Source organism: Microtus pennsylvanicus, chromosome 4, assembly GCF_037038515.1.
Source record: "Microtus pennsylvanicus isolate mMicPen1 chromosome 4, mMicPen1.hap1, whole genome shotgun sequence".
In the NCBI taxonomy this organism is placed as follows: Eukaryota; Metazoa; Chordata; class Mammalia; order Rodentia; family Cricetidae; genus Microtus; species Microtus pennsylvanicus.
The window spans coordinates 24,374,788-24,383,811 of NC_134582.1; the positions used below are offsets into that span (position 1 = coordinate 24,374,788).

The window sequence follows — 9,024 nt, forward strand, 5'->3', positions numbered from 1 at the left end:
CAGGGTTGGTTGGTTTTCCTTTTTTATTCTCCCTCCCCACCCTCTTTCTTTTAGTGATGCTGGAGATCAAACCCAGAGTCTCCTGTATGCTAGGCAAACACACCCCAGTGCTTATATGTTTCCTTTACCTAAGAATTGAACTGGGAACTATGTGCATATTAAGCATGTGCTCTGTTGCTGAGCTCCACTCCTAGCCCTTACATGCACTCTTTAGGCTTCTTAGAAAGTAGTTTAAAAATGATCCCCAAAACTTCTGTCTTCATGGAGACAGAAGACAACTTCTGCTTTGGGAAAGATGGATAGGAAAGAGATTGTTTTCAGTAGTAATGGAACAGGATGGTGAGAAAGGGTTTCTCTTTATAGAGGGTAGTCAGGGGAGGTCTCTGACAAATGACATGAACAGAGCTGTAGAAACAAGGAGATGTTTTACTCTTTGGTCCAGAGCATGCTGTGGTGTGAGAGGGAGTGAGGGTGTATCCTGGCTGTCAGGTTCTTGATCTCCCCAAAGCCCTGCTTTCCTGGTACAATATATAGGGTGCACACTGTATTGTTCCTAATCTGTAACTCATAAACTTTGCCCTATTTTTATCTCTATTTTGTTTTCTTTCTTTGCCTTTTTTATCTTGACCACTTTATCTTATAGTTTACCTGGCCAGAATTCTTGGGCTCCAGTGAAGTAAACGTGGAGGACTTTTGGACTACCATGGAGACAGAGGTGATTGAGCAGGTTGCCTTCCCCACAAGCATCCCCATCACCAAATTCGACGCCTCTGTTATCGCTCCCTTTTTCCCACCGCTCATGAGAGGAACTGTGGTCGTCAACACTGAAAAAGACAAAAATCTGGATGTGCAGCCAGTACCTGGTAAGACCACTTGGTTTCTCTTTGGTGTTAAGAGGATGGCGAGAAAGAGCAGTGGCAGAGTACCAGGCCCAGCTCAGGGACTGTGTCTTCAGTACAAATCTCTGTCTGGGCATAGTAGTAAAACCTTTTAATTCTCGGAAGGCAGAAGCAGTTGTATCTCTGTGAGTTCAAGGCCAGCCAGCCAGGACTACAAAATGAACTCTATCTCTAAAAAGGAAAGTTACATTTTGCATTATAACCCAAAGTGATATCCACACTCTGGTGCATGTCACATCTATAGTTAGAAACTTGCAAAGAACAGTCATTTTCCTATGCCAAGTATAATGCACTTTATTTTTGTTTTAATTTTTAAAAGCCTAGAAATGAAGTACTAAGTTTGTCAGTGCTCTGTGTGATACACTGGCTACAAATATTGTTTCTTTTTTTGGCTTTTTTTATTGATATTTATTGAGCTCTGCATTTTTCTCTGTTCCCCTCCCTGCCTCTCCCCTCCCCTTTCAACCCTCCCCCCAAGGTTCCCATGCTCCCAATTTACTCAGGAGATCTTGTCTTTTTCTACTTTCTACTTCCCATGTAGATTAGATCTATGTGAGTCTCTCTTAGTGTCCTCATTTTTGTCTAAGTTCTCTGGGATTGTGGTTTGTAGGCTGGTTTTCTTTGCTTTATGTTTAAAAACCACCTATGAGTGAATATGTGTGATAATTATCTTTCTGTGTCTGGTTACCTCACTCAAAATAATGTTTTCTAGCTCCATCCATTTTCCTACAAAATTCAAGCTGTTGTTATTTTTTTTTTTCTTCTGTGTAGTACTCCATTGTGTAAATGTATCACATTTTCCTTATCCATTCTTCAGTCGAGGGGCATTTAGGTTGTTTCCAGGTTCTGGCTATGACATCAAAGCTGCTATGAACATAGTTGAGCACATGCCCTTGTGGCATGATTGAGCATCCTTTGGATATATACCCAAAAGTGGTATTACTGGGGCTGGAGAAATGGCTCAGCGATTAAGAGCACTAGCTGCTCTTCCAGAGGTCCTGAGTTCAATTCCCAGCAACCACATGAGGGCTCACAACCATCTGTAGTGAGATCTGGTGCCCTCTTCTGACCTGCAGATGTAAATGCAGACAGAACACTGTATACATAATAAATAAATAAATAAATAACTTTTTTTTTTTGAAGTGGTATTACTGGGTCTTGTGGAAGGTTGTTTCCTAATTTTCTGAGAAATCACCATACTGACATTCAAAGGGGTTGTACAAGCTTGCATTCCCACCAGCAATGCAGAAGTGTTCCCTTTACCCCACAACCTTTCCAGCATAAATTGTCATCAGTGTTTTTGATCCTGGTCATTCTTACAAGTGTAAGATAGAATTTCAGAGTTGTTTTTATTTGCATTTCTCTGATGACTTAAGGATATTGAACATTTCCTTAAGTGTCTTTCAGCCATTTTAGATTCCTCTGTTGAGAGTTTTCTGTTTAGGTCTGTACTCCATTTTCTTATTGGATTATGTGATCTTTTGATGTCCAATTTCTTGAGTTCTTTGTATATTTTGGAGATCAGACCTCTAAGTGAAGATCTTTTCCCATTCTGTAGGCTGTTGTTTTATCTTGTTGACCGTATCCTTTGTTTTACAGAAGCTTTTCAGTTTCAGGAGGTCCCATTTATTAATTGTTTCTCTCAGTGTCTGTGCTGCTGGGGTTATATTTAGGAAATGGTTCCCTGTGCCGATGCATTCAAGTGTACTTCCCACTTTCTCTTCTATAAGGTTCAGTGTGGCTGGCTTTATGTTGAGGTCTTTGATCCATTTAGACTTGAGTTTTGTGCATGGTGATAGATATGGGTCTATTTTCATTCTTCTACATGTTGATATCCAGTTATGCCAGCACCACTTGTTAAATATGCTTTCTTTTTTCCATTTGATATTTTTTGCTTCCTTGTCAAAAATCAGGTGTTCGAAGATGTGTGGATTGATTTCCGGGTCTTCTATTTGGTTCCATTGGTCCTCCTGTCTGTTTTCTATGCCAATACTGGGCTGTTTTCAGTACTGTAGCTCTGTAGTAGAGTTTGAAGTCAGGGATTGTGATGCCTCCAGAAGTTATTTTATTGCCCAGGATTGTTTTGGCTATCCTGGGTTTTTTTGCTTTTCCATATGAAGTTAAGTACCATTCTTTCGAGGTCTTTGAAGAATTTTGCTGGGATTTTGATGGGGCAAATATTGTTTCTTAACATTAGCTACTTCCTCCCTTCAGCTGCTTTGTCTCTGACCTCTGCTCTCTTTAGGCTAGGTCAGGAGTATAGTATATAAAGAGCATTTTTTAAATGACAGCTATTGCCCAGGCCTCGGTGGTTAAGAACACTTGTTGCTCTTGCAGAGGAAGCCCTCATGGTGGCTCATAATCATTGGAAACTCCAGTTCTAAGGGATCTTATGCCCTTCCTGACCTCTGTAAGCATCAGGCATGTACATGGTTCACATATGTACATGCATATGATGTGGGATTCCCCTCTGTATGCTGTGAATATCATTGGTTAATAAAGAAACTTGCTTTGGGTGTGAGCAGAGCTATAGGGGAACAGAGCTAGGCGGGAAAAAACTAAACAGAATGCTGGGAGAAAGAAGGGCAGAGTCAGAGAGATGCCATGTAGCCCCACCAGAGACAGACACTGGAACTTTAGCCAGTGGCGATACACAGATTAATAGAAGTGTGTTAAATATGTAAGAGTCACCCAATAAGAAGCTAGAGCTAATGGGCCAAGCAGTGATTTAATTAATATGGTTTCTGTGTGATTATTTCAGTTCGGGGCAGCTGGGACAAACTAGCATCCTTCTTCCAACATGCATGCATGCACTCACAGGTAGAATAAATTTAAAGTAATAGCTCTTGTTCCTCTTGTTGCATATGAAGCATCTGTGCTCTTGGTTCTGAAAACAGTATTTGTGGGTTAAAAGGTGACTTGTTTCAGGGTTATTGGCAATGACTTTTTCTGTTGTCAGATGTAGGTATTTCAGGGGCGTGGTCCAGTTCTGAGAGCCTTCAGACAGCAGTGAAACTGTAGACCTGCCTACTACCCCACCTCTCCCAGCACCATGGTATCAGGTGACTGTCAGCAGCACCTCCCATATTATGTGTTGCAGGTAATGGCAGTGCCTTGGTGAGATTGCTGCAGGACGGTACCTGCAAGCTCGAGGAACTTAGCTCCTATGGTGGGGAGGAACTACAGCACCTCCTGGAGCAGTGTGGCATCCCATTTGGCCCGGAAGACTCCAGGGTGAGTGTCGGGAGCAGCTGTGGATACCGGTTTTGGGAGCAGGAAGGATAATCTTTCTTCTGTACAAGTGATAAAGCCCATATCATTGGACCCCTGTGCTGGGCATTGGGTTCTAGAAGTGAAGAAACCAAAGAAATAGCGGGAGCTAGATGGTGGCATGTATGTGATGCCTAGACTAGACTTAGGTGATTTTAAATTTGATTAACCTCATTTACAAAATCAAAACAACTGGAAATTTACAAGGCTCTTGTAAAGAACATTTCACACAGAGACTGGTGTTAGGCTCAAAAATGGCTGTCGTTAACGTAGATTGTATGCTGTGTGCAGATTTTAGCAGTACCTTACTTGCTGTCTGTGCTATTGAAAATATGCTTTTTTAAATTCAGATTCCTGTGGTTCCTCCTCTTTCAATGTTTCTCTGACAAGATAGGCTGACAGCTTCCTGTGTCTTCCTGAAGTTTACCTGTATTTAGAGGAGGGGTTGCCGAGGTTCTAAGGCCTAGCAGCAGATCCCTGTGCTTTGGGTTTGGAGAGATGTTTGATACTGAGCCTTAGCATTTGTGCCTGAGCTTTAGCCTTTTCCTTCTCTCCAGGATCAGCTCTGCTTCTCCTTATTGGCCCTCTACGAATCTGTACAGAATGGAGCCAGAGCTAGACCACCCCCCACTCACTTCACAGGGGGTAAAATCTACAAAGTGTGCCCCCATCAGGTAAGAAAGGAGTATGAATGAAGCATGGCTTGAGCTTGCTAATGTTGAACTGCCTACAGAGAATCCAGCTGATCCCTTTGGGACTAAGACATCCAGGGGATAATTGCCATTTGGGAGGCTGGAGAGGGAGCTTGGATCATTAATATATATATTAAACACCCTACTACTTGCTGACCCTGAGTTGCCCAGTTGTACAGTGATAAAAGGCAGAGATATTGTTCTTCTTTAGTTGACCTCCGATTGTCATGGAGAAAGAAAGTTACCACAGCTTGTGATGCTAGCTCTGGAGGAACTGAAGAACTGAGGTAGGAAGTAGGGGTGCACCTGCAATCTTGAGGCAGCCAGAGAAGACCAGGCCCTGGGGATAAAGGAAGAGCCCAGAAGAGAGCTAGAGAAGTGACTCCTGTGACCATGTTATTCTGAACATGGTCAGAGGCCTTTAGGATAGTGTTGAACAGGAAATAGGGCAGTGAAATCACTCCAGATGCCCTAGAAGGAGATGGCTAGGGTAGATAGAAAAGGCTACAAGATAGGTCATGTAGGGCAGAATTGGCCTGGGAAGATACCAGAATGGAAAACCCAGGACTAAGTGGGCATTGTCAACAGATTCAGTTCATAATGACATGAGTGTCAGGCTGAACTGGCCATAAAAGGAGGGTGAAGCAGCCAAGCACTGAACAAAGCTGGGGGCAGGGGCTTTGAAGCTTGCTCTCTGGCAGATGAACACTGCTGAGGGAGTGTGTTCAAATGTGCCCATAGTCATCTTCTGAGAAGGGATTCAAGTGCTTTGTTGGGACTGTGGCAGGGAGCCCTTCATGTGGACATGGCTGAGAAGTGAGTGTGAAGGCAGAGTTCTCCAGGATGCTCAGATCTGCACAGCACAGGAGTGACTGGGAAGTGTTGGTGGACGTGCTTACTCGGCTCCAGCAAAGGCTGTTGCTTGGACAGCCTGTTGAGGTCTAATGGGAATCTTGCTCCGAATACTGGTGGCTCAGTCCAGTGGCCCTAAGCCTTGTGTGTTTACATTGCCAGGATAGTTGGTAGGATGATATGGATGGTGCAGGGTTTAGAGATGTTCTAAGGCATCTTTCAGCCTAACTTAAGTCCTAGCTGTTCTCAGGACAAGGATGAGCTGGTGACTTCCTTTAGGGATAGAACTAGGAGGGGAGGGTCAACACAGTGACTCAGTGGCTAAAGGTGCTTGCTAGGCAAACCCACCAACCTGAGTTCACCTCCGAATCCAGTGTGGAAGGAGAGAACCAACTGAGCCATCCTCAGACTCACTATGTGTGCTGTGGCATGCACAAGCCTGCATTCACAATAGTAATCCTTTTTGAGAGGAGGAGGAGAGGGACCAAATGTCATAGTCCCTGGCTTCAGTCATGAGGCTAGTCTTCCTCAAAAGAAGTGAGTTGAGGGCCTACTCCACCCCCTGCGTGCCGGCCACTTATCTCTGAACTACACACTCGTCTCCCACAGGTGGTCTGCGGTTCCAAGTATCTTGTTCGAGGTGAAAGTGCTCGTGACCATGTGGATCTGCTTGCCTCTTCCCGCCACTGGCCACCTGTCTATGTGGTAGATATGGCCACACCAGTGGCCCTATGTGCTGACCTCTGCTACCCAGAGCTGACTAGTCAGATGTGGGGGAAGAACCAGGGCTGTTTCTCCAGCCCTACAGAGCCAGCTGTGGTGAGTCCCGTCCTAAGAGCAGGTAGAAATCCTTGGGGTGCAGGAAGGCCACCCCCAGTTATCAGGAGGACCCGCCTGGGAACTGTCTCTACCTTTCTTTCTCTCCATCAGTACTTTATCCTGATGCACCAGTCAGATTTACTGACTTACCACAGTAGAGGTTACAGTGTGTCATTTAGTGTGCTTGGAGTAGTCTACACAGGCATCTTGTATGAGAAGAGCTTGCTTTCCCCAGAAGCCAGGAAATTGCTACCTTGGGGAAGGTGTGGTCACCCTGAAGCACGCTGTTTACTTGCACCATGAGTGTGCTGTGGGGCATTCCTCCTGAGGTGTAGATACAGTGGTCTTAGAACTATAAGCAAAATCTAATTTTTATTTTTTTTTAAGATTTTTAAGAGCGGTGGGGTCTGAGGTTCAGCACTCAGCACCAATCTTCTCTGACCCCCTCCTTTGATTAGAAAAGGAAACTGAGACCCAGGGAGGGGCTCGGACTTGATCTGGTCATATAGCAGATCAGTAAGAGAGTCCTTGTGTGTGTATCTTGCTGCATTGTACCAGGAGCAAGCATTGTACCACAGGAGGTGGTCCCTGTGAAGGGCATGTGTACTGCAAGGCTTGCCTTTGGCCTTGATTAGAGGACGCATTAGAGTTGATGCTAGGTGAGAAGAGTCACGGGAAGTGAGTGCTTCTGCACAAGTGCATTATGGGAGGTGAAATATTCTGGCTTGCTTTGGAGCAGACATTCTCCTCATTCTCTGGGGTTCTTGGGCTCCAAGAACTTAATAGAGACCCCAAAAGTTGTCTGAAGTATCCCTCAAAGCCACTCCCTCGCATTCCTCTGGTTCCTAAATTGTCCTGAAGCAATGATGACAGCTGAAGCAATGCAGCATCTGTGCTGGGATGACCCGTTTTCTGTTCTCATTCCTATAAGAAGAAATGGAAGCACAGGGGACAGTATGCAAGGGCTCTGGGATTTAAACAAGGCTGCTGACTCCATGGCTCCTGCTCTCTCCCACAAGATTCTCCCTCAATCATTCCCTCTTATAAAGTGTTTCTCTTCTCTCCTCTAGAGTGTGTCCTGCCCTGAACTGGACCAGCATTATTCTGTGGATGTGCCAGAGGCTGAAAACTCTGTCCAGCATCCAGTCACCAAGACTGCCACACGGCGTATTGTCCATGCAAACACGAAGCCCGATCCCAGTGATCCTAGTGCTGGCCACCATTCCTTATCACTGTGCCCTGAGTTGGCACCCTATGCCTCCATCATGGACTGCAAACTCAACAGTGTCCGCCAGCGGCCCATTGCCTTTGATAATGCCACCCACTATTACCTCTACAACCGCCTCATGGACTTCCTCACCAGCCGAGAAATTGTCAACCGGCAGATCCATGACGTTGTGCAGAGCTGCCAGCCTGGCGAGGTGGTCATTCGTGATAACCTCTATCGCCTTGGGGTTGCTCAGATCAAGACAGAGGCACAGGAGGATGGGGAGGAAGAGGAGGGAGCCTCGGGGGCACAATAAGCCAAGTTGTCATGTACTGGGCCTATACCATCTCTCTCAAGCCATAATATGCCCTTGCCCAAGGCAGACCTATCAAGGGGACCTACAGTCCGCTGTAGGGAGGGCCTCTGACTGCTGGAACTGACCAAAGAGCTTCCATTTCATGAGCACAGTAGGGCCTTCAACCTCTGGGGCTCAGGAGAGGTGCTGGGAAACCTCTAATGGACCTGAGAGAGCATGTTAGGGGCATGATATTTTAGGAGAATGGCTGGGAGCTGGTTGTCCAGGCCCTCCACCACCTGTGGTCCCTGTACCAGGTGGGGAGGCCATTGAACTAGGCTGTCCCATGGGGAAGAGCTCTGGCTCCAGTCAGTCATACGGGTTTCCTAGCCTGTTGCCTTTGACTAGGAGCCTTAATGGCTTCTTCATTCTTGGGGTCCCTTTTGGGCTCTTCGTCCTAAAGGAGGGGTGCATTCTCTTTTCCTCTAACTCTCCCTGTTCCCACTACTTGGGATGGCTGAGGAGCGAGGAACAGTCAGTTACAGCTCCCTCCAGGACTGTCCTCTGCCCTGGGTTTTGGGGAAGAGAATCCTTCCTCCTTTCTCTGGCCACTGCTACTGTACCCTACATCCTCCGGGCCCTTGGACCCTCACCGCAGAGGGGATGTGGCCCATAGTTGTGACATAGCTGGCAAGCAGTAGGAAAACTCCCTTCTGTGAAGGGGAAGCAGATAGGGCCATAAGCAAACAGCAGCACTGGCTCAGGTGCCCGTGGTTTGCTCGGGGCCCAGGGATTGGCCGAGTGCTCTTTAATTTATTGAGAGGGTGGGATAGGTGGCTTTCCCTCTCGCTCTTCCCCAACAAGAATAAAGTTTATTAAATTATCTGATTTTGAAGAAGCAAGAGCCAGTTCAATGCTCATTGTGTCCTTTTGCTGTGGAAGCAGGTGCTTGCTACTCACTTCTCATGAGGGGTTGATGGAAGGAGGTCC

At 46.0% G+C, this 9,024-nt stretch overlaps 1 protein-coding gene across 1 annotated transcript in view; it reads left to right on the forward strand.

Annotated features, from left to right (window-relative positions):
• Hmgxb3 (HMG-box containing 3) overlaps positions 1 to 8,932 on the forward strand; it is a 50,359-nt gene extending 41,427 nt beyond the window's left edge. The window contains exons 16-20 of the mRNA XM_075968538.1: positions 644 to 863; positions 4,000 to 4,133; positions 4,727 to 4,843; positions 6,323 to 6,532; positions 7,603 to 8,932. Coding sequence (XP_075824653.1) covers positions 644 to 863; positions 4,000 to 4,133; positions 4,727 to 4,843; positions 6,323 to 6,532; positions 7,603 to 8,055 — 1,134 coding nt within the window. The 3' untranslated portion in view covers positions 8,056 to 8,932. The remainder of the gene's footprint in view (positions 1 to 643; positions 864 to 3,999; positions 4,134 to 4,726; positions 4,844 to 6,322; positions 6,533 to 7,602) is intronic.
• Positions 8,933 to 9,024: the final 92 nt, after the last annotated feature.